The 23,912-nt window shown below is 37.3% G+C and overlaps 1 protein-coding gene across 1 annotated transcript in view; it reads left to right on the top strand.

The window, feature by feature from the left end:
- Positions 1-19,826, top strand: part of Shcbp1 (SHC binding and spindle associated 1) — a 33,444-nt gene extending 13,618 nt beyond the window's left edge. Inside the window, exons 4-13 of the mRNA XM_055608482.1 lie at positions 2,320-2,528; positions 6,230-6,322; positions 7,702-7,935; positions 8,028-8,196; positions 8,480-8,600; positions 12,295-12,426; positions 15,632-15,750; positions 16,848-16,934; positions 17,277-17,418; positions 18,813-19,826. Of these exons, the coding sequence (XP_055464457.1) occupies positions 2,320-2,528; positions 6,230-6,322; positions 7,702-7,935; positions 8,028-8,196; positions 8,480-8,600; positions 12,295-12,426; positions 15,632-15,750; positions 16,848-16,934; positions 17,277-17,418; positions 18,813-19,126 (1,620 nt within the window). The 3' untranslated portion in view covers positions 19,127-19,826. The remainder of the gene's footprint in view (positions 1-2,319; positions 2,529-6,229; positions 6,323-7,701; positions 7,936-8,027; positions 8,197-8,479; positions 8,601-12,294; positions 12,427-15,631; positions 15,751-16,847; positions 16,935-17,276; positions 17,419-18,812) is intronic.
- Positions 19,827-23,912: the final 4,086 nt, after the last annotated feature.

Here is a 23,912-nt window from a genome sequence, read left to right on the forward strand (position 1 = left end):
TGTGTGTGTGTGTGTGTGTGTGTGTGTGTGTGTGTGTGTGTGTGTGTTGTGAAAATCAGAGGACAGCTTATGGAAGTCAGTTCTCACCTTCTACCTTGTAGAATCAGGGGATTGAACTCAGGAAGTCAGGCTTGGCAGCAAGCACCTTTCTCTACTGAGCCTTGCCAAACTTTCTTGAGTCTTGATCACAAATGTATAAATACACGCCTATTCCAGTGAACTTTTGAAATCTTCTTTTGGTATTTTACCAATTTCAGTATCTGAATTCAGCAGTTGAAAAGTTGTGTTATTTTGGGGGTATCCTGTTACTTTACTTTTTCCAGTTGCTTATGTGTTTTGTGATGAAATTTACACATCTGTTGATTTAGATGACTTGTCTGGTTTTACTTGAAAATCTTACATGGACAGCTTCCTTTTTAGGTTTTAATTTCCAATATCATTCAATGAGGAGAACACAATTACAGTAGATTAACACTGAACTGTAGAAGATAAAGAAATACACTTAAGATTGATTAAAGCCCACTAATACAGCACTGATGACCATAGCCAGAAAATGTGAAAACTCATGTAGAATATGCTATGGAGTTAAATTTTATTTATGATAAATGTGTATATAATACATTAATGAGGTAAAAAAAAAAAAAAGAGAGAGACAGGGAAAAGTAAAGGAGGAGAAGCAAAGTAAAATAAATAAAAAGAAGAAAGGTTGAGAAGTGTTAAGAAGGGAAAAGAGAAAAGAATGAAAAAAATTTCCCAGGAATGAGAGAGTTCAAAATTATCTAAATATATGAAGAGGAATAAAATTGAAAACTATTTTTAAAACAACAACAAAAAAAAAAAAAAACAATAAATACTACTAAAACTATAGACAAAATTCAAAAGATGGAAAGTGTAATGAGAAAGGGGAAAAAGATTATCCACTGATAAAAAAGGTTCATAGACAGAATTAGATGAATATTTGAAGGAGAGAAATAAAACCATTTTTTAAAATACAATGAAATAAAAATACAATCGATACTGTACTAAAGACAAAAAGCTGAGGAGCAGTGAAGCCTTTAAAGGGGGCAAAAAATAATAATAATGTTAATGTTGGAGCAACTTCTTTCTAGGTCCTTGAAAATTAGAAATATCATATGCACAGCATGGGAGAGGTAGGTCACTGGACTTGGACCTTTATCTTTCCTTTAGCTTATATTGCTGTATTATGAACCTGTATTTTACAGTGTCTGATGTCCACCAGCTCTATCTTCAAATGCATTAAGGATATAAGAAGCAACTGCAGTGCTGATCTCTTGTATAGGTCTAGCCTGTTTGTGCATTGGAAGTCTTTTAAATAGTAATCACATTGCTGGAGAGATGCAGCAGTGATTGTAAGGTAGACTTACTAGAACATCCAAGTTTTGAAGCTTATAGCAGTGAATGACAGATAGGTGACTCTAGAGGTTGATGGCCCTGTTGAGTTTAGGCTTAGGGCAGTGGAACTTTGGGATTATTCTCGTTTGATGACTTCTGCTCTTGGCAGCTAAAGGTGGAACTAATTTTCTCTGTGCATATTATTATTTTATCAGAGCCTCCTGCTGCTTGCACTTTTCTGCTTTTCAGCATCTGGCCCTTCTGCTCTCTACAGCCAGACCTCTCTGTCTCTCATCTGGGGTTGTGGCAGGTTAAATTCAGGCTTCCTTTACTGTAATTGTTCCTCATACTGAGGCCCCAGTTTTAGCTCAGTTTCAAATAAACTTAGTTTCAAAGTAACGTGTTGCCTGGCTTCTGTCCTACAAGTCATACAGAGTAACAGTAAAATTCTGGAGAATCCCTGCCTCATCAAAACTCACAACAGTTTTGGGGATTGTGAAGCTGTAGGCTTGTTTTGAAAGTAGGACTCTCATTCTCTTTCACCAGCACCAACCTGGCTTAACTTTTGGAGGTGGCTTCTGTTTCCCCTCCTGCTGCTGAGGAACTTGAGTCACCTACCTTTTTCTCAGTACTTTTCAGTTTTTCTATCACTGGTTTTCAAATTTCTAGTGCTGCCCCTCTGTCTTTTTGAAATATTCTCATTTTTTTAAACTCTGGGTCATTTTCTTCACTGTATCTCACAGAGACGGTTGCTTTTCTGCTTTTCTGTCATCTTACCCAGAAGTCCTCCTGTTTATTGTTCCTCTTGATTATATGCTGAGGATAAGAACCTCTTTTTTTTTTTTCTTTCTTTAGAAGGCACTCTGACCCATTTCATACTTTAAAAACTAGGTTATAAATACTATTTTATATGTTTCCATTTTGATTTCTGGGTATTAAAATGAATCACATTATTCTGAATTTCAGGTTACAGATGTGGACTTTTCAGCCTTGAAGGCAGTAGTGAGGCTTGCAGAGCCATGTATCTATGAATCTAAACTGAGCACTTTTACCTTGGCCAACGTGAAGGAGCTTTTGGACCTCATGGAGTTTCAACTGCCTCTTCAGGAGTTATGGGTGGTGTCGGATGACTCACGTGAATTTCACCAGATGGCACTTGCAATTGAGCATGTCAGGTAGAAAGGGATGTTGATAGAATTAAATGTGGTCAAAACTGTTAATTAAGTGAAATCTTTGTGGTCCTTTCTTTTTTTTCTGTCATGAGGTTTGAATCTAGGTCCTCATGCTAGTAAATACTGAGCCACACATCCATGCCCTAGAAAATCTTTTAAAAATAAAAACAAAAAACTTAATGTCTTAAATTTTCATCTTATAATCACTTCAAACCCATAGAAAAGCTGAAAAAAAATTACATGGAATTATTTTTATCACTACAATTCTTCAAGTGTTGACAAAAGATAAAGGATTTTTAATTTGTTTTTTTATTGATTTAGAAACTGTCTTAAAAGTCATGGATGCTAAGGCTTGTGGTTGGTACATTTTTAATGTAATAGGACAGAAAAATAGATGAAAGGTAAAATAAGGAAAGTTGTATACTACTAGTTAGATTAGTCCACATCATTTTAAGACTGTCTAACAAGAGAAAGTGTTTTCTCATGCTATTTTGTAGGTTCTTAGAGGGCATGTTGTGTCTTTTGTGATTGGTGGTAGACATTATCCTTTAAATGAGATAATGCATCTTTAATATCTAGATTAATGAATACACATTATTTTAAAGTTTTTTATTTTATGTGTATTAGTATTTTGCCTACATCTATAAATGCACCACATGTGTGCCTGGTGACCACGGAGGCATTAGATCCCCTGAAACTAGAGTATAAGGTTGTTGTGAGTTATTATGTGGGTGCTGGGAACTGAAACAAGGGTACTCTGCAAGAGCAGTAAGTGTTCTTAACTGATGAACCATCTCTTAATAAGTATGCTTTTAAAATTATTTTAGATAAATTTACTAAAGAAATTTTGCTTTTAGCTGCTTACAGTGGATATTTATCATGAATATATTTAGTTGGACTTTAAATCTTAATCTGATTTGCTGAGTAAAAGAAAAAATGTATTAGTACTTGTCTCTAGTCAGACTTGCTAATAGATTTGTTCTTTGTTTTGTGTTTGCTTCTTTAAGGTGGGGAATAAAAGTTCAACTCTATTTCAATATAATAGGCACTGATATACACAGTCTTTACTAGTTAGTCCTATTTGTCCGAACAAATTGTCTTTTACAAATAAAATTAAAAGGAAACATATTTGACAAGATACTAAAAATAATAAAATTAGATGTATATTCTTCTAGGAACTGGAAGATTAGGTAATGTGATGTCAGTAATACTTTTGGTGTTTCAAAGTCTAAAAGGTACTTTCTACTTTATATGCCTTTAGTGGCTTAAGCTGAGTCCTCCATAACACCTAGACTCACTATGCTCAGATTGGAGATTTTTGGAATTGAGATTTTTATTTCTAAGCCTTTTGAGTACTCAAAGCAAAACAAAAATAAAACAAGACCACAAAAATTTTAAAAAGTGATTTAGCACCCAGATTTATAAATATATGTGACTAGAAATGGCAATGAATGCTAAATTAGAATTACGTATTGAAATTACTGTCATGTGTTTTGTTTTGTTTTGTTTTTTCATATGGAAAAGTGACATATGAACTTGAGTCTGGAAGGTTAGCTAGTAAAAGAGGACAGGTGCAGGATATTAGTTAGATTAAGATCAGAACACAGTCCTGGGAGACACCAGACTTGACATTTCTGTTGGTCAGAAGGTACAGTGCTTTGTCAGCCAATTAATCAGTTCTATAAAAGAACAGTGGAAAAGCACTGAAGAGTTTTCATTATTTGGAAAATATGATCAGCTTTGTGTTTTAAAAAGTTCATTAGGCTTCTTTTTGTAAAAACAAAAGCAGGAGATACAGTAGGGAGGTCAGCTCAAAGGTTTGGGCAGGGGAACCAAACATAAATGCTTAGACTAGAATGGGGACATTGATAGAACAGGATAGAAACTGAGAAGTAGAGAAGCTGGAACTTGAATATGTAGGAAGGTGGTGTATGTGAGGCTCATTCTGGGTTTCTGCTTTGAAAGAGTAAACTCTGGGGAAGATGCATAGTGAATGATCATAAGTATCTGGTGCTGTATTGGTATAGATAATAGTTTGGGTTAAATATGAAGTTTAAATACATTTAAGAGACAATGGGAGGCATTTGACCAACATGCTGCAAGGAAATCTGAAAGAGTATGAAATTGGGAGGTTGTATGTATGTAGGGGATCTGAAGAAGTGCTTTAAAGATACATGCTAAAAATAAATGACAAATATCCCTGATCTTTTTTAAAAATAATTTATTATTAAGATGCTATGTGATAGAAAAGAGATAATTGAGTTGGGTGGAGATGGAAAACTTTTCCTTTTTGAAGCTGCTTTTCGTGATATTTGTGTTTTCTTTTGCTATATATGTTTGAATTTTCCCATGATACCTTAAAACATCTAGGAAGTTTTAAAGAAAATATGCATGTTGTCCTCCCCTCTAAGATACTGACTTATTGATTTAGAATAAGGATTTTGTTGTTGTTTGTTTGTTTGATATGGACTCACTATGTAACCTGGAACTGACCTGGAACCCAGTGTGTAGATCAAGCTGGCCTCAAACTCACAGATCTACTTGTTTATGCCTCCAAAGTACTGAGATTAAAGGCATGCAACACCCAGCTAGGAGATACAATATACCAGATACAAGTATACCAGGAGACTCCAATGTGTAGCCATGGTTGGGAGCTAATGCTTTATATTAAGTTCCCACATCATCTCTTTTACTGCTTTAATAAAAGCAATAAATTTTATCAGTAAGTCCTAGAAAAGCCATATTGATCTGCCCATTAGACATCACTCATTTGGAAGTCAAATCAACATCTCACCTAAAATACATTTAAAGCACAACTTTTATTTAAACACTAATTTCTTTCTTTACTACCTAAATAAATGACACTGTCATGTGTCGAGTTACTGATGGTCAGTAGATAGTTGTGATACAATGAAAGTTTGCTAGGTCTGGTGACACACTTACAATCCCAGCACTTCTGAGGCAGGAAGATTAGGGGTTCAAAGCTAGCTTGGGCTACAGAACACTGTTCTCTCTCAGAAAACTAAACAGAGAAAAACTAGCCCCACTTAAAACAAACAAGCAGAAAGCAGATCACAGAACAACAATATTACAATAATTTGAAGTTTTACTTTGTATAACCCATGAATGTCAACTGTAGCAAATATCCAACTTTGATATCTCTTATAAAACAATGTGTACTTGATGTGTTGGTAGGTAAGAAATTTCAGCTGTTAAGACATAAAAATTGTTATGACATATAAAACTAAGGTTTTATATCCTGTTATGACAGAATACCCAAACAAAAGCAACTTAGTAGAAAAGGGTTTTTTGATTGGTTGGTTGTTTGGTTTGTTTGTTTGGTTTGTTTGTTTGTTTGTTTGTTTGTTTTTAGCTTAATGCTCCAGAGGAAGTATAGACCAACATAGTAAGGAAGCTAATAGCAGCAGGATGATGCTATCCCCAAACCCCACACAGGCAGGCAGCATGGACGTAGAGAAATAACAACAAATACAGCCATGTTAAAACCTTGTGCTCAGTATTTCCTTTAGCAGGACTCCATCTCCTAAACATTTCCTCACCTCCCTCACTTTCCCAAACATTGTTACCTTCTGGAAACCAAGTGTTTACCCACATAAACCTATGGTGGACATCTCATATTCAAGCCACAACATCTATCTATTCAGCCAACTATTGAATTTTATTGATATTGAGCTTCTTTTCAGGTTTTTTTACAAACACATTTGGAGGAGTTGGGATGAAGAAGAGGAGGATGAGTATGATTATTTTGTCAGATGTGTTGAACCTCGATTGAGATTGTAAGTATTTATTACTGATGTGGTAGACAAACACACGAGAGCTTCATGGGCTGGAAACTGGCATACAAATAGTACAATATGGCAAGTTATTAAATGTTGTGGGAGAAACCAGACACCTGCATCATGTGTGTGTGTACGTGTACACTTGTATTCTGTTTTGTTTTGGGATAGAATCTCTCTATAGCCCAACCTGGCTTTGAACTTATGATTATTCTGCCTTAGTCTCCCAAGTATTATCATAATAGGCTTTTGCCAGCGTGCCTGTCTATATTTATAAACTAAATTTAAAAGAGTTTTAAGAATATCTTGGTTAAAAGCCTGTAAATCTGAATTTTAGGAGCAAGACCAACACAAGGCTTCCTCAAAGGCCCTAAGGAATAAAAGGGGGGTGGGGGATGGGTGGGTGGAGGACAACAGGGAACTTTAGTTCTTTGTCCAGGCCCAGACTTGGCAAGATCCAGTGTATGGCTGGGGCTCTTGGAAACCTGGCTTTCCCCTCTGAGGTGCTGTGGTTATATCAGTCCCAAGGCAACTATGTCTAAGGAATCCTGCATTTTCTTTGCCAACATCATCTGATTTAGTTCTCTGCTGAATTTGACCATTTCCCCTCTGCAAAACGTATATAAGAAGCTCTACTTTTTAATAAACTTGCTTGAAATAAATCATCAGCTTATGCAAGACCTCCTGGTCCCAACTATCTGTCTTCTGTATATCTCACTCCATGCCCTCCCCCTTGACACCTAGCCATTTAGGTATCTTACTTCAGCATGTTCAGTTCACTAAAATTTGACTGAGCTAGTACGTTAAAATTCCTGCATATAAGGGGTGGCGAGATGGTTCATCGGGTAAAGGCGCTTATCATCTGATAATGCAAGCCTAGAAACCTGAGTTCAATCCCCTACACCTTCATGAAAGTAGGAGGGAGCCAACTGTACAAAACTATTGTTTTCTGACCTCACCCCCTCACCCACTCACCCACTTCGCACACTTCACACAGATACACAATATTAAAGAAACCATTAAAAACTTTAAAAAAAAAAAAAGATTACTGAATGTTGTTAAGAGACTGAATATTTTCTGTTTTTGTTTTTGTTTTTTTCTGGTTGCTCTTAAACAGCAATGATTGAATTTTTTACAGATGTGAAATTTAATTGTAGGTGAATATCATATTTGCTCTTTCCCTGAAGAAAAATTGTGTTCTGATTTTATAGTCTGGCATATGTTAACAAGGATTAATTAATATGGTATTTTACATTTCAATGGCAAATGGGAGAACCTAAGGGAATTTTTTGTTTGTTTGGTTGGTTGTTATAGAAAAAATGTGACACTTCATGGAAAAAAATGGAATGATAGAGTGGATTTCAATTTTAAACTTTCAGGTATTATGATATACTTGAAAATCGAGTTCCCTCAGGACTTATTGTTGACTACCACAATCTGTTATCTCAATGTGAAGAGAGTTACAGGAAATTTTTAAATCTCAGAAGCAGTTTGTCAAATTGTAATTCTGATTCTGAGCAGGAAAATATCTCCATGGTGGAAGGGTTAAATTTGTATTCAGAGATTGAACAGCTGAAACAAAAGCTAAAACTAATTGAGAATCCTTTGCTGAGGTATGTGTATTTTTGTTGTTCTTAATTATTTAACATATCATCTTTCTAGTTATCTCAGTGAGAACTAATAGGTCTTTTTTTTTTTTTTTAAGATATGTTTTTGGTTATCAGAAGAACTCTAATATCCAAGCAAAAGGTACTCGTCAAAATGGCCAAAAGGTCACCCATGTGGTTTCCTCCACCATGAAGACAGGTCTACTGTGGTCTCTATTCAGGGACAAGTTTTGTGAGGAGTCTTGCAAAGAAGAAACAGAAATTCAGGTAAAAGAAGTTATTTTTCAAAGTGATTATCTTTTTATTCACTCCAAATTTTCATCAGTTCTACAAAGTGTTTACAGAAACTTTCTGTAGTTGTTTTTATGTGAGATCCAAATCGTAAGAGCACTTTTCTTCAATGATAGCAACACACTTGGCTAAGAGCACTATAAAAACAATACATAAAGACAAAGTTAGGATTAATTTTCAAATGAGACATGAAGACACTTGAAGTAATACTTGAGTGGCTTTAGGGGATATATATTTACAATATGTTGTTGTTTTCTAGTTCCATAGTGATCTGTTGTCTGCTATAAATGCCTGCTATGAGGGTGACACCGTCATTATTTGTCCTGGCCATTATGTGGTTCACGGCACCTGTTCCATAGCGGACTCCATTGAGTTGGAAGGTGAGTATGGAAGATCATCCTTTCATTCTTAATTAGTAAATAAGAGAAGTGCCTTGACACATTAAGGATATTTAAATCATATAAGAAATTGAGCCAGTGTTTGAGCAGTTAAACCAAAGGTGTTTGTATCAGTATGTTGCTAAGATGTTTTTAGGTGCACATTTAAACAAAAAAAAAGACTGTTGTAACAAGCATAGGTCACATAAGATTGGTAGATAGGAAATCTATTTCTAAAACAAAAATATTTTGGGGTGTATATAAATAATTTTATTTGTTAATTATCTTAGAAAGTATCAGGTTTCCTTATGACATTTTTATATATGCTTAGTTTTGATTTAACCTTGCCACAACCTCCTTGTTACCATCTCCTTATTCCCTATCATTGTTTGAACACTTTCATCCCCAATATTCTGCTTCTATTTTCATATCACATGTGTTCTATTATTTCTCACACCTTTCTCTCTTAAGGCCTTTTCTTTCTCTCATTGGTTCTTTTCTAATTCATGACATATGTACGTCCCCTCTCATACAAATACATAAAAATTAAAAAGCTGAGATACACATATAAGAGAGAGAATGAGGTGTTTGTGTTTCTGAATCTGGATTACCTCTCTTAATATTTTCTATTTCCATTTACCTGTGAACTTTATAATTTCATCTATTTTTTAGAACTGAATTGTGTATATACCACAATATATGTATTGTGTATATTTACAATTTTATTATCCATTATCAGTTGATGGATATCCAGTCTGATTCTTTTCTTTTTCATTATGAATGGAACCGAAATAAATACAGAAGAGCAGCTATCTCTTTAGTAGGTTTAGAGAGTTCTTTGAGTATGTCCAGGAGTAGTATAGCAGGATCATGTAAGTTCTATTTTTAGCATTCTGAGAAACTTCTACAATGATTTCCATAGTCCATATTACATTTCCACTAATAGTGGATAAGAATTTCTCCACATCTTCACCAGCAGTTTTTGTCATTCATTTTCTTAGTGAATACTCAGTATTCTTAGAGAATACTCTCTATGGCCATTTTGACTTGTTGTTTTTTTGTTGTTGTTTTGGTTTTGGTTTTTGTTTTTTTTTTAGTATTTTGAATTCTTTTTATGTTCTATATATTAACCATCTGTAGAATATATAGCTGGAAAATATTTTCTACCCTGATTTAACAGGACCCTTTGCTGTACAGAAGCTTTTTAATTTTGTGAGGTCAAATTTATTGATTGTTGGTCTTATCTTCTGAATGCAAGAAGTCCTTATCTTGAAGTCTTCCCTTTTTATTCCTCTAACAGTTTCAGAGTTTTAGGTCTTATGTTTAGATCTTTGATCTGGTTAGGATTGCAGAGTATGTGCATGTGTGTGTGTGTGTATGTAAGACGAGGAGTAAGCATCTAGTTTCATTCTTCTGCATACGTGTATCTTTTTCCAAAAACACTTTATATTTTCTCCAATGAATATATTTAGCATCTTTGTCAAAAATCAAGTGGCTGTAGCTTCATGGGTTTATATCTGGATCTTATATTATGCTCCACTGATGCACACACACCAGCACTATACTGTTTTTGGTAAATGGTGATGCTTTTTTTTCTTACTCAGTATTGCTTTGGTACTTTTTGTTTGTTTGTTTTCTGTTTTTCAATACAGGGTTTCTTTGTCTCCCTGGCTGTCCTGGACTCACTTTGTAGACCAGGCTCACAGCAATCCACCTGCCTCTGCCCCTCTGTGTGCTGGGATTAAAGGCATGTACCACCACACCTGGCTATTAGTACTTTTTTAAAAACTAAAAAAGTTGCTTATTTATTTTCCTTCTGGTTTAATAGTTTCATATGCTATGTATTATGATTTTATTTACCCTCTCTCATTACCTTCTATCATGTTCCTTTTTCACTCGAACTGCTTCTTTCTACATAGGACCCTCATGATACCCACCCCCTCCTCTCCAGCCATCACTAACAGTCATTAGTTCCTCAGCAAAGAATGAGGTCTCATGGACACCTCTTCTATCCATGATGGAAAACTGGGAGGCTCAGTCTTGTATAGGTATCTATAAATGTTGTTTATTTGTAGTTGTAATGGTCATGTCATATTTGGATGGCAGCATTTTGTGATATTCTTTACAATCTTCTGATCCTTAAATCCTTTTTTGCCCTGACTTTTGTGATGTTTCCTGAGCCTTGGATGGTGGTTGATAAAGACCTCAGTTAGTAGTCACTTATTCTCAGCACTTTGACCAGATATGTGGCTACCTCTGCTAAGGGTAAAAACATGTTTAGAAGGCAGTTTGACTACATGTTCGTTTTTGGAGACGGGTAATATGTGCTTCCCTTGGTTCCATGAGCTCTTCAGCCATGTGTAAATTCTCCTGAGGAGCAGGCCCCAAACCACTCACAAAGCAGTTAGTTATTTCCAAAATAGTCATGTTATCTTGTATCAGTGAGCATACCCTGTCTGGCAGGTGTATGTTATCACATGCATAATCTATAGTTGGGTGAGACTGTTGATAAGATTTTTCCCTTAGGAGCCTGGATAGTACCTCCTGTTACTGTGAACCTTAGCCAGCAGAGAGTGAGTTTCTTGCATAGTTCCATCTCTTTTTCTGTTTTCTATAACAAAAGTATGTTGCCCTCAAGTTCTGGTGGGTGACTAAGAACAATGATAATAGCCTATGTTCTTTTGAGAAGTTTCTGATCCACAAGTCATGGGGCAATAACTCACGTGTGGTATCAGGCTCTTGTTTAAAAGCTTTTTTTTTTTTCTTTCTTTTTTAACAGTTTATTCACTTTGTATCCCAGCTGTAGCCCCCTCTCTTGTCCCCTCTCAATCCCACCCACCCTCCCTCCCTTGTCCCCTCTCAATCCCACCCACCCTCCCTCCCTTGTCCCCTCCCATGCCCTTCCTCCAGTCCACTGATAGGGGAAGTCCTCCTCCCCTTCCATCTGATCCTAGCCTATCAGATTAAAAGCTTTTTTTTTATTTCTTTAAGTTATTATTATTATTTTACTTTATAAAGTAATAAGTTTTTATATAACTTTTATATGCTTCCTTAGTTTTGTTTTCCTATCTTCCCTGTACTGCTGTATCCCTGCCCAAACCCTTTAATGCCTAGTCCCACTTTCATGTCCCTGTGTTTTACTACCTCCTCCCTTGGTGTTTCCTCTGTCCATGGACTCTTTCTTTTCTCTATAGGGAATTAAACTTGAATTTAAAAAAAAAATTAAGCTGAGTGTGGTGGCACACACCTTTAATCCTAGCGCTCAAGGATACAGAAGTAGGAGGATTGTTGTGAGTTTAAAGCAGGTCCAGGACAGCCAAAGCTGCACAAAGAAACCGTGTTTCCAAAACTAAAACAAAAAACAAAACAAAACAACATAAATAAATAAATAAATAAGCAAACAGAGAAAACCTGTTTCCAAAAAAACAAATAAATAAAATTTAAGGAATCTAAATTTTGAAGTTATGTATACCAAAAAGAAAATATGAGGTCTCCTTTTCTGGGCCTAGGTTACTGTACTCAGTGTAATATTTTTCATTTCTGTCCATTTTCCTGCAAGTTTCATATCTTCCTTTCTTATGGCTGTTTAGAATTCCTTTGTCTATTCAACTGTTGTTAGACATTTAGATCATCTTAATCTTTTTGTATGTAGGCATTTCTCTTAATTTTTCCTAAGTGTTTTTACTCTCTTCCTTAGGATATGGTCTACCAGATGATATTGTCATAGAAAAGAGGGGCAAAGGCGATACTTTTTTGGATTGCATGGGTATGGATATTAAAATTTCAAGCATAAAATTTATTCAGCGTGATTCTATAGAAGGAATCTTAAGTAAGTATATGGGTGTTCAGTGTATATTTTATTTTGAACTTTGTGTGAAAAGTTGATTTTTATGGAAGATAAAAATTAATGAACTTGAATATATGGAAGGCTGATTAATAACATGTGTATAGCATGAGGACTTAGGAAGCCTCAAAATGAAAAATAACTTAGTTTATTCTTGAAAACTTACAATTTTTCTTTTCTGTTAGTGGTTTGTTGTTTGTTTGTTTGGTTGGTTTTGAGACAGGGTTTCACTCTGAACCTGGCCATCCTGGAACTGATGGCAAATGTCAATCCTGCCTCAACCTCATGAGCCTTAGGTTTATAGATATATTTCACTATACCTAACAGTAGTATAACAGTGTTAAACTGGTGGAACCCTTTAGAGGTGGGACCTAGTAGTAGGCAATTAGTTTACAGAGGTTCTATCCTCAAGAATGGATTAATATAGGTCTTGTAGGAACAGATTAGTTTTGGGGGCATAGGTTCTTCTAAGAGTGAACATGATACGTCTGTATTCTTGCTTCGTTGCTAGTACATGTGCTCCTTCTACATGCAATTCCTTTTCTTATGCCTTGTCCACATTGTAACATAGCAGGGGAGATCTTATCAGATACCATGCTGTTCTGATTTTACAGATACTAGAATCATATATCAGGTCTTTTGTTACAGACACACCAAAAAGACCAAGACATCACTCTACTATTTGTTTTATAGAATACATGTCCACCAGTTTTCAAGGTCCCTTTCTTTTTCCAAGATACCCAGAAAAACCGTTCATTGATATATGTATATCAATAATAATATGAGTATTATGAATCTTTTTTGTAATGAATATATACTCTTCCATTTCTTAGTTTAAGGCATTTTCTTTTTTTTTTTATTTTTTTTTATTTTTTATTTATTTATTTTTTTTTATGTGTGAATGTGGTTACCTACCTACCGTTCTTAGGGAGAGGCAAGTCAGAAAACAATCTTGGGTGTCAGTCATCATTTTCCACCTTGTTAGAGGAAGGGTTTCTTTGTTGTTAACTGCAGTTCATACCAAGGTAGCTGGCCTGGGTCCTTTGAGGTTTCTCCTGTGTATCCACCTCTCATCTCACTATAGGGTCACTGGGACTGCATCTGTGCACTACTATATACTTGGCTGTACCTGAGCTCTGGACATTTAAACTTAGGTGCTAACATTGGCAAGTGCCTTACCCACTGAGCCAGTCACATATTATTAATAATATTGTCTTTAGTTCTTAGAAAATAGCTCAAAATAGGTACGTTATATTTTATATAAAGTAGGTGCTTTATATTTTTTGAGTTTGTAACATGTAACAATTGTAACATGTTAATTTTTGTTTGTGACAAAATTTAAATAGTACCCCTGAAAAATATCCTATTGTCTAATTGTGGTCTAAACCCTCACAAGTTTGTACAAATTTTCTACCTTTCCATTCCGTTTTGGAAATATCAGGTATCTTTACTTTCTTTCTTTTAAAAAATTATTATGTTTACAGTATTCTGTCTGCATGTACACCTACATGCCAGAATAGGGCACCAGATCTCATTTTAGATGGTTGTGAGCCACCATGTGGTTACTGGGAATTGAATTCAGGACCTCTGGGAGAGCAGCCAGTGCGCAATACGTCTGAGCCATCTCTCTAGCCCTTTACGTTCTTTTTTACTTTAATCAACTTTCTATTTTTTCCTTATGGGAACATCCAGGTATTGTATCCTTTATATGAAAATCTTTATTTAATAAAAATCATTCCATCCTTACACCTTTTGCTTACTGGTTTTCTTAATATCATGACACATATGTGCTTAATTATGTTTTTATTACTGTCCATAGCTTGGCATGTTTTTACCCACATGTTGCTTTCAAAATTTATGATGGCTTTTGTTTTAAAGTTGCTGTCAACCTGTTGGCTGCTTTCAGCAAGTTGTTACCATAACACACTCATAAATGCATGCATTATATGTTCATAGACATGAAATAGTATATGACTTAAGATTAAAGCTATTCATTTGCTTAGGTTGTAAAAGCTTGCCCCGACCTGTGGGGCTTCAACGGGGTTCCTAAGGGGAAGATTGGAAGGAATGGGGGAGGGGAGGAACAAGAGACACAGGAATGAAGCCAAGTCTGTTCATCTGATCAAAGCTTCCGTTTATTAGAAATTTTTACCCAACTTATATAGGGAGAGAAGGCAGGAAAGGGGAAAGGTTAATCTACTGCTGCAGGAGACAGGAAGAGTGCTTTCATGGGTTAACTATTGTACCTGCAAGATACCATAAGGATGTTCTCTTAAGATATCTTACGGATGCTCTAACAAACGTATGTCCTCACAATCTACCACCCATGATTTAGGGTCTTAGATAACTCTTTCACTACATAGCTTTAGGTCTCCACTAAATGACCTTTGCTCTCTACTTGGCTTTGGCTTCAGTAAATACCTTTGTCTCCAATAGATAGCTTTGGCTCACTAATTGACTTTGGCTTCCATAGATACCTTTGTCTCTACTAGATAGCTTTGACTTTGGCTTCTGTAGGTAGCTTTGGCTCCTGGCAAAAGCTGATTACATGGAGTTTAAAACAAGTTGGTTACACTGTTCTCTTAAAGGTTAGTACAGTGGTTTGAATGAGGATGGTACCCATTGGATCATATATTTGAATGCTTGTTTCCCAGTTGGACTTTTGGGAAGGATTTGGTGTGGTCTTGTTGGAGAAGGTATGGTACTAGAGATGGAATTTGAGGTTTCAAAATCCTACACTAGGCTGAGTCTCACTCTCTGCATGCTGCCTATTGATCAGGATGTATAAGTCTCAGCTACTTCTCCAGCCCCATGCTTCCCTATCTGACACCATGCTCCTCCCCACTATGATTCTAACCTTCTAACACTGTTATCATCCCCCACACCCACACCCGTGTGCCCATTAAATCCTTTTTTCTTTTAAGAGTTGTGATGTATCTTCACGGCAATAAAACAGTGACCAAGGCAGCAGATTAAACATAAACAGCTACATACACAACAGGATAGGTTAAGTGCATAGTTTTAAATGGTCTCTCCACATATTAACTTGGCTGCAAAGTTCATCAAAAGTATGATGTCTTTTGGGTCAAGAGACGTGTTTATAAAGAGTTATCAGGACATCTAATGTTAGCTGTAAACTGTTTCTGATATTAATATATCACTTGAAATAGCTGAATATTTTTTGTTACAGTCATTCATCATGGCAAGACCACGCTAGAAAACTGTGTACTGCAATGTGAAACGACAGGAGTTACAGTACGCACATCAGCAGAACTTTTTATGAAGAACTCAGATGTATATGGTGCCAAGGTATTGCTTCGTCTCTGGAAAGAAGTAGTTCTTTATTAAGTTTGAAGTCAGTCAGTCACATACGATACCAAGATGTAAATCTATTCTTTCTTCGAGGAGAATCAGACACTAATATCTCCTAGTTATCTAAAGTTTGGGTAGTCATTAAACATAGACCTCTATAGCATTTTATAAATAAGACACTGAGAATAAAAATGATTATCTAATGTTGCCTGTGTCAATCCGAAAAAGTATAGGCAGAGTTTGACAGTGTCTTTCTCAATCACTTTTACATTATTTTTGGAGGTAGAGTTTCTCACTCAATATGGAGCTCAGTTAGTCTGACTGAACAATGAAATCAGGTGATCCTCCTGTCTCTGTTCTCCCCGGACTGGAGGTACAGGTTCACACTGTTGTGTTTGGAATCCAAACATTCCAGGCTTGTGTTGTAGGCACTTTAGTAAACAAACCATTTCTTCAGTTCCATGAATGTGATTTTTGAAAGTAATTAGTTATCAGTAGTTGTTCATCATTGGAGTATTGCTTGATGGCAGTATTGATTATAACTGCCTAATAAAGACAAGCAAAATGGCTCCATGGGTTAGATGCTTGCTGCTAAACCTGAAAACCTGAGTTTGGTCCCTGGGAACCAAAATGATGGAAGGAGAGAATCTGCTCCTACAAATTGTCTTCTGAATTCCACAGGCACATCATGGCACATGTATACACTCATGTTTGTGTGCTCACACATGTCCCCCAAAATAAATAAATGTAAAAGAAGAAAGACGTAATAAAAGTTATCTTTAAAACAGTATGTTTTACATTTATTCCATCTGAAAAACTAAGAAGTGATAGTAATAAACCTTTATAATCTTGTCTTTTTAAAATATTTGTTTGTATGTGAGTGTTTTTCCTGCTGGTACGTTTATCCATTACTTGTGTTCATGGAGGGAGGCCAGAACAGGATGTCGGATCCCCTGGAGCTGGGCTTAAAGATGATTGTGAACTAGGTACTAAGTTACTAGGAATTGAACCCTGGGTCCAGTGGTCTTAACTGCTTAGCTATCTCTCCAGTCCCAGGTCTTGACTTTTTGTAACTATTATCTCATATTTTATAGGGTGCTGGTATAGAAATATATCCTGGAAGTAAGTGTACCCTGACTGACAATGGGATTCATCACTGCAAGGAAGGAATCCTCATTAAGGTAGGTATCAGCTGAAACATTTTTTTTCAAAGGTTATAATTTCACCCAAAAAGTTATATTTATTTTATTCTCGTTTTGTGCTCTGTTATTCTGTAAAGTATAAATAGTATATAAATTTTAATAACACTAATAGTGATTAAAAGTCTTTAGATAATTGTTTGTTATCTTTAGCTCTACAGAAATGACAACAACACACAACTCTGACCTCACTTCTACAACTTACTAATAAGCATGGATTTCCTACTTTTACTTTAGAAATAGCATGGAGAATTTTTGAAGGTAGAGAGTTTATGAAACATGTTTAATAATAAGTCCTTAAGACATTTGTTTTCAATGTCACAGGATTTCCTTGATGAGCATTATGATATTCCCAAAATATCTATGATAAATAACATCATACATAATAATGAAGGTTACGGTGTTGTTTTGGTGAAGCCTACGATTTTCTGTGATCTACAGGAAAATGTCCAAGATGAAGCTGGTGGTATGCTATGTTTAATAATTTAATTAAATTTATGTAAATGCATTTATTAATTGAATAGAAAAGTAGACCTAATTTATCGTATTTCAGCACTAAATTCTCATGAAGACTTTAGTTTTTCTCACTCAAAAATATTGCTGGAAGTCTGGGGAAATATTTCAGCTGGTAGCATGCTTGCCTAACATCCACAAAACTGTTCAGTTTCAACACTTGGAGTTAGAAGCAGGAGAATTGAAGTTCAAGGTCATACTTAATTACAGAGAGTCAGAGATCACTTTTCAAAAAAAAAAATCATTGAATATGCTTGGTCATAGAGAAGCTTGATGAAGCCATTATAGAAGCATAAAAGAAACTTTCAAATTTGACTTGTTCAACTATTCATTCATTTCAGTGTAAGGTCCTTATTTTTGGCTTCTTGTAAGTATAAAACAAAGTGACTTCTATAGATATTTGTGAATGATGGAAGCAGGAAATGAATTTTCCAGGTTGAATGCTGCTTCTGAAGGTTTACTGGAGTTTGCCTTTACTTTTCATTATTAAAAGTACCTCCCTGTCACCACCTTTCCTGGCAGAGAAGGTGAGCACACAATGCAAATTTGTGAACTTCAAGCCATTGTTAATTACTTTTAAATATCAGACACAAAGAAGTCTAAAGTATTGGCATGGCTGTGGATATTTAGGGGCAGTTTAAAGAGTAGGCCTTGTTGTCCTGCAGGAGCCATTTCCCTCAGGACATCGCAGGGTAATATTGAGATGTATGTTGAATAGAATCTTACCTTGAAAGCTCTGGTGGAAGAATCTACTTCCATGGTATAGATTTTAGGACTAAGGTCTCTCTTGGCTGGAATCATTCTGTAGCCCTGCTGATTAAGATACACAGATTCAAGCAAATTTATCATGCTTTCAATCTGAGTTCCTCTTCAACAACCAGCTAGAACAAACTTTTTGATAAAGCCTTAGTCACATTGCTAGATTATAATGCAAAATCTTGTTGATATTTAACAATCATGAGAGTATACTCTTCAGGATGGGAATCATGAGGCCAATCAATTAGCCTATAGATTGGGAGTTAATTTAAGAAAAGTAGGACTATTATATTATTATTTGTATCCTAGCTCATGTAGCTTAGCAGATAGTAAATATCCATGAAAATGTCTGTCCAGTGACTGAAATTTTAGGATGAAGAAGGTAAACAAAGTTTAACATTGGTGACCCTATTAGTCTTATGAAACTTTGCAAGAAGATTCAAGTAGCTACTCATTGAGAGTCTTATAGTAAAGAATTTGTAATATCCAGTTATAAACTCTTGGCAGAAAGTGCTTGAGTCTAACAGACTGTGTTCTATCTCCTTGTTGGTTAGACTATATATTTAACTTTATTATAATTTCTTTCCTTAGACAGTACAGTTCAAAAGACTAGAGAGGCTGATGCCACTGAAGGATTAGATCTGGAAGAAATGCTGCACTGTGTGGCTAGCAAAATGGAGCTTTATACTACAGCTGATTTTTCTGAACAAGCTAAGGGAAACTGTGAAATTATAAATGAACTACTTGCTATTTCCATGCAAAAAGGCCGGATGAAGAAAAGATTGAGTGAACTTGGGATCATACAAGCTAATGACAACATAATGTCACAGGAAATGTTTATTGAAATTATGGGAAACCAGTTTAAGTGGAATGGCAAAGGGAGTTTTGGCACATTTCTTTACTAGCTACAATGATATCACGAGCTCACAAAATATTGTATTTTGAATATGTCCTAAGAATCATGCTGTTTATGTAGTTTGTTTCACGGTTATATATTATATAAAGTGTACTTGATTGATCTTGTATGAAATATGGATTTACTTCTATTTATATGTATTACTTACAAAGCTTATAAGAAATGCACAAAAACATAAAGTATGGTTATAGATGTAGCTTAGTAGTAGAACATTTGTCTAACATGCCCAAGGCCCAATGCCCAAGGTTCAATACCCAGCACTCTTTCCAAAAAATGAAAGTAAACTAATTGGAGATTTCTTATCTAGAAAATCATATTTTCTTACCTGAGACCTCTGTCATGTTAATCTTGCTAGTACTTTTTTTTTTCATTCTTTAAATACACTTTGGTATTGAAAGTGGAAGAGAACGGAGTTGGAAGATGTGAGAATAAGCATGCAGTAGGTGTCATGTACACAGTGCTCTTTAGCTTTTTTGAGATAGGGTCTCTACATACCAGTCACTTTTCAAAAACTTAGTGTGTAAAGCATGCTGGCCTCAGACTCACATTGATCTGCCTGCCTCTGTCTCCTGAGTGCTGGTATTAAAAACACATGGCACCATACCTAGTTTGAGGGTGATACATTTTTATATTGAAATGTATTGTCATCAAAATAGAATTAATAGGTTACAGATATGAAACAAATGCATTCAGAGCCAGTATTTAATATAAATGATTAACAAGAAAGTACCTTATTGTATTCTAATCATTCTTTTCCTCTTTCTCCCTTCCCCAACCTAACCCTATTTAAGAAGCTTCTTTTAAATTGTAATAAATGATAATAATAAAAAAAGATAAAAGAAAAAAAGTTCTTTTATACCTCAGGCTGGTTTAAAACAGTGTAGTCATTAATGTCCTTAAGCTTCTGATATTCTCAGCCTCTACCTCCCAGATGCTAAGATCACTGACTTGGACTATTCCTTGTTTTCTGTGATATTGGAGATTAAAACAACGGCAGCCTTCTGGTCCTAGGTAAGGGTCAGTTTACTCTACCTCTTGTATTAAAGAGTGTTAAAAACACCATTATTATCCTGACAACTCTCACTGCTATTCTGTTCATTTCATTGCCATGAGTATGGAGCTAAAGTCACTGTATACTGCTCTGTGATTGCTGATCATGTCAGGTTCTTCCCTGTGAACTCTGCATTTCTCCTTCAGGGTTGTCCCCTGAGCTTTGGAGGGGGTAATAGGCTTATGATGCTTTTTAACCATTGTGAACTTTGCTGTATTAACATTTACATATTGGCATTTAACCAACCAGTTATGAGTCTTGATTTAAATAACCAAAATTGATAGCAACAGTATTGTGTAGAATTAATCACAAATACTTAGAGGGCAGTTATATAGGCACATTGTGTGTATTAAAATAATAGCAGTTGCTTTGCCCAAAGGTCATAGATCATGGACCTCCTCACAGAGCCTCTTCACCTCCTCACAGGACTCTTGTAGTGAAACTCCCCCACAGCTTTCTATTGTCTTAACATGGTTACTCTTTTCCTTCAGCTGAGTCCACTCAGGAGCCGGCTCTTGAAGGTGCTGAACCATCACCAGAAATTGATATGCTCCATCTAGCCTCCATCTGCCACCTCACCTCCAAGTACCACCCATCCTTGCAAGGTCCTAAGTCTCCAGATAACCCCAGGCTGTAGCCCACATTAGCCATGTCAGCATCACCCAGATGCAGGCCAGAGCCAGAGAACAGCCAAATACCCAAAAGATTCAGACTACTGAAAACCTTGACGTGGAAAAGGTGCAGACCGTATTTGCTATCTAAAGGCTCCTGGGGCTGATAAAACAATGCTGGAGGGTCTCACAGGCTCTTCATGCTTCGAAACACTGAGTCTAGGAAGCACAAGTCCAAGAGCTGCAAGGTAGGCTGCTTGCTAAGAGAAACACGGGCTAGAACTAGAGCCCTCACTTTTGTTCAAAGAGAAAGGGTAGAATCAGTTCCTCCCAAATAATAGGGTCCCAGCCAAGTCAGGCACTCATCAGCAGGAGCGGGTCTTCTCAGTCAACTCCTTGCATTTGCATAAAGCCTCAGTACTTTCTTGTGCAAGTTCTGCAGGTCCATCATCACCTACTTATGCTTCATCTTCAGCATCTCAAGTTCAAAAGTTAGTTTGTGGTGGGCATGGCCACAGGAGCAAAGAACTCCATGAACACAGGCCTCAAGGATCACATGAATTTAGGCTGTGTCTTGGACTACCCCAGCCCACTGGATATCACAACATGAATCCTATCTACTGGGATCTCCTGATGCTTATTAGATTTGTTCTCCAACCCCAGTGCCAGGTAATATAGACTGTCAAGAAGGAGGGAGTCAGGGCTGCAAGAGCTCTTTCAGTAAGACTGGAGGGGTATACTAGCTCTCTAAGAAGGTCCCAGGAGTCTGTGCCACAGGTCTAGGCTTACCTGAACCCTGTGATGACATTTCTCCTGTGTTCAGAACAGGGGTTCTGTTCCTTGTGTTTCTATTGTCACACAGATACCCAGAGCACATAATCAGTATTTCCATGATTGCAATGCAACACCATGATAGCTTTATAAATTCACAGAGATTCCAATGAGTCACCAATGTGAGCATAAAGACCAAGAACAATGATGTTCAAAGTGGGGCCTCAGCAATTGCATCACCTAGAAACTAGACTGGCAAATTCTCAGCCCTGTCATTAATCTTGGACTCACAATATCCAGAGGCAGACACAAAAACACATACACTATAAGGTAGCACATCAGAACTGGCACACAATACACTAGGACAACAAATTTTCAACACAAAAGAGATTTATTACTCCAGAGGGATTAATTACTCCAGCAGGGAGTGAAGGGGCTTCCTCTGAATTTGGTAAAGGCAGAAAGAAAGAAAGCAGCAGATGGTTCTTTTGTTTTGTTTTTGCAAGAACAGGCTTGAAAGGAGAAAGGGTTAGGGTTAACTCACCCTGTGTTAGGGTGAGTTAATAGGACCTGATTAGACAGATTAAACACATACCCAAATAATGAATTTTGATGGCTGGAATTTGGTATTTATTCTCAGTATTCAATCAGTGGTCGAATTAGGGAGTGGGTCAGGGGTTAAGGGTCAGGTTAGGGGTCGGTTCAGTTAGGGTTAGGGTTTTTAGGGTCAGGGGTTAGGGTCAGGATTAGGGGTTTTGGTCAGGGTTAGGGTTGGGGAATTAGGGCTAGGAATAGAGATAAGGCTAGGGCTAGGTTTAGGGATAGGGTTAGGTCTACTGCTAGGGCTAGGGAGAGGGTTAGGTTTAGAGCTTAGGGTTATGGCTAGGGCTGGGGTCAGGGCTAGGGTCATGGTCAGGATTAGGGGTCGGGGTTAGGGGTTACTCTCAGGATCAGGGTTAGGTGGGTTAGGGCTAGAGATAGCAGCTAGGGGTAGGGCTAGGGTTATGGCTAGGGCTGGGGTCAGGGCTAGGGTCATGGTCAGGTTTTGGGTCGAGGTTGGGGTCAGGGTTAGGGTTTAGGGGTAGGTGTTATGGTCAGGGTTATGATCAGGGTTAGGGGATAGGGCCAGGGTCTGGGTCAGGTTTAGGCGTCAGGGTCAGGGGGGTTAGGGTTAGGGATTTGGTTTGTGTTAGGGTTCAGGTTAGGGTTTGGTTTCAGATTGGGATTGGGAGTAGTGCAAGTGTTAGTATAATTTTCTTTTGGAATGCATGCAGTTTATCCTTGTTCATTCAAATGCTGATTTCTCTCCCCCACCATGTGATTTCAATCAGGACATTGCCTTGTGATGCTTAGAATAAGCATCACCTGTCTCAAATTTGTGTAAACATGCCACCATTTGTTCTCTCAATTGTCAATCAAAACAACCAGCCACATAGCAGAGCAATGGAGAGGATAGGGTGGGACATCCTAGTGTGGAATGGGAGGAAGAGGAAGGAAGCAGAGAGAGGGAGGAGGAGAATCTGGAGGAGAGGTATTGGAACCACGTGGAGAGATGGACCGGCCTTCAGATATCACTAAAAGCAAGTATAATGGGTGACTCTGATTGGTAGGAAAGTATTCGGGATTGGAGGTTTAGGGTGGAGTAACTATTGCCCAGCATTATGCTCTAGGTTAATTCAGTAAATCCTAGTCTCTGTGTGGTGATTTGGTTATACAGCTGGTTTAGGAATAACCACAGATTAGCTAAAAGATATATCAATTATAAATATTAATTAACAACAACATGTAAGGAGGAGGCTTAGTGTTAGGGTTCGGGTTACGGTTAGGGTTCAGGTTAGGGTTCTGATTCGGGTTTGGTTAGGCTAGGGTTCTGGTTAAGGTTCGGGTTAGGGTTCGGGTTAGGGTTGGTTAGGGTCAGGGTTCGGGTCAGAGTTCGGGTCAGGGTTCGGGTTACGGTTGGTTAGGGTTAGGGTTCGAGTTAGGGTTCGGGTTAGGGTTGGTTCGGGTTCTGGTTCGGGTTTGGGTTCGGGTTTTGGCTGGGGCTGGGGTTGGGTTAGGGTTAGGGTTAGGGTTAGGGTTAGGAGGGGTTAGGGTCAGGGTCAGGGTCAGGGGGTTAGGGTCAGGGTCAGGGTCAGGGGTTAGGGTCGGGGTCGGGGTCGGGGTCAGGGTCAGGGTCAGGGTCAGGGTTAGAGGGTTAGGGTTAGGGTTAGGGTTAGAGGGTCAGGGTCAGGGTAGGGTCAGGGGTTAGGGTCAGGGTCAGGGTCAGGGGTTAGGGTCAGGGTCAGGGTCAGGGTCAGGGACAGGGTAGGGTTAGGGTTAGGGTTAGGGGTTAGGGGTTAGGG

Source organism: Psammomys obesus, unplaced genomic scaffold, assembly GCF_907164565.1.
Source record: "Psammomys obesus unplaced genomic scaffold, mPsaObe1.curated_primary_1811, whole genome shotgun sequence".
Lineage (NCBI taxonomy): Eukaryota > Metazoa > Chordata > Mammalia > Rodentia > Muridae > Psammomys > Psammomys obesus.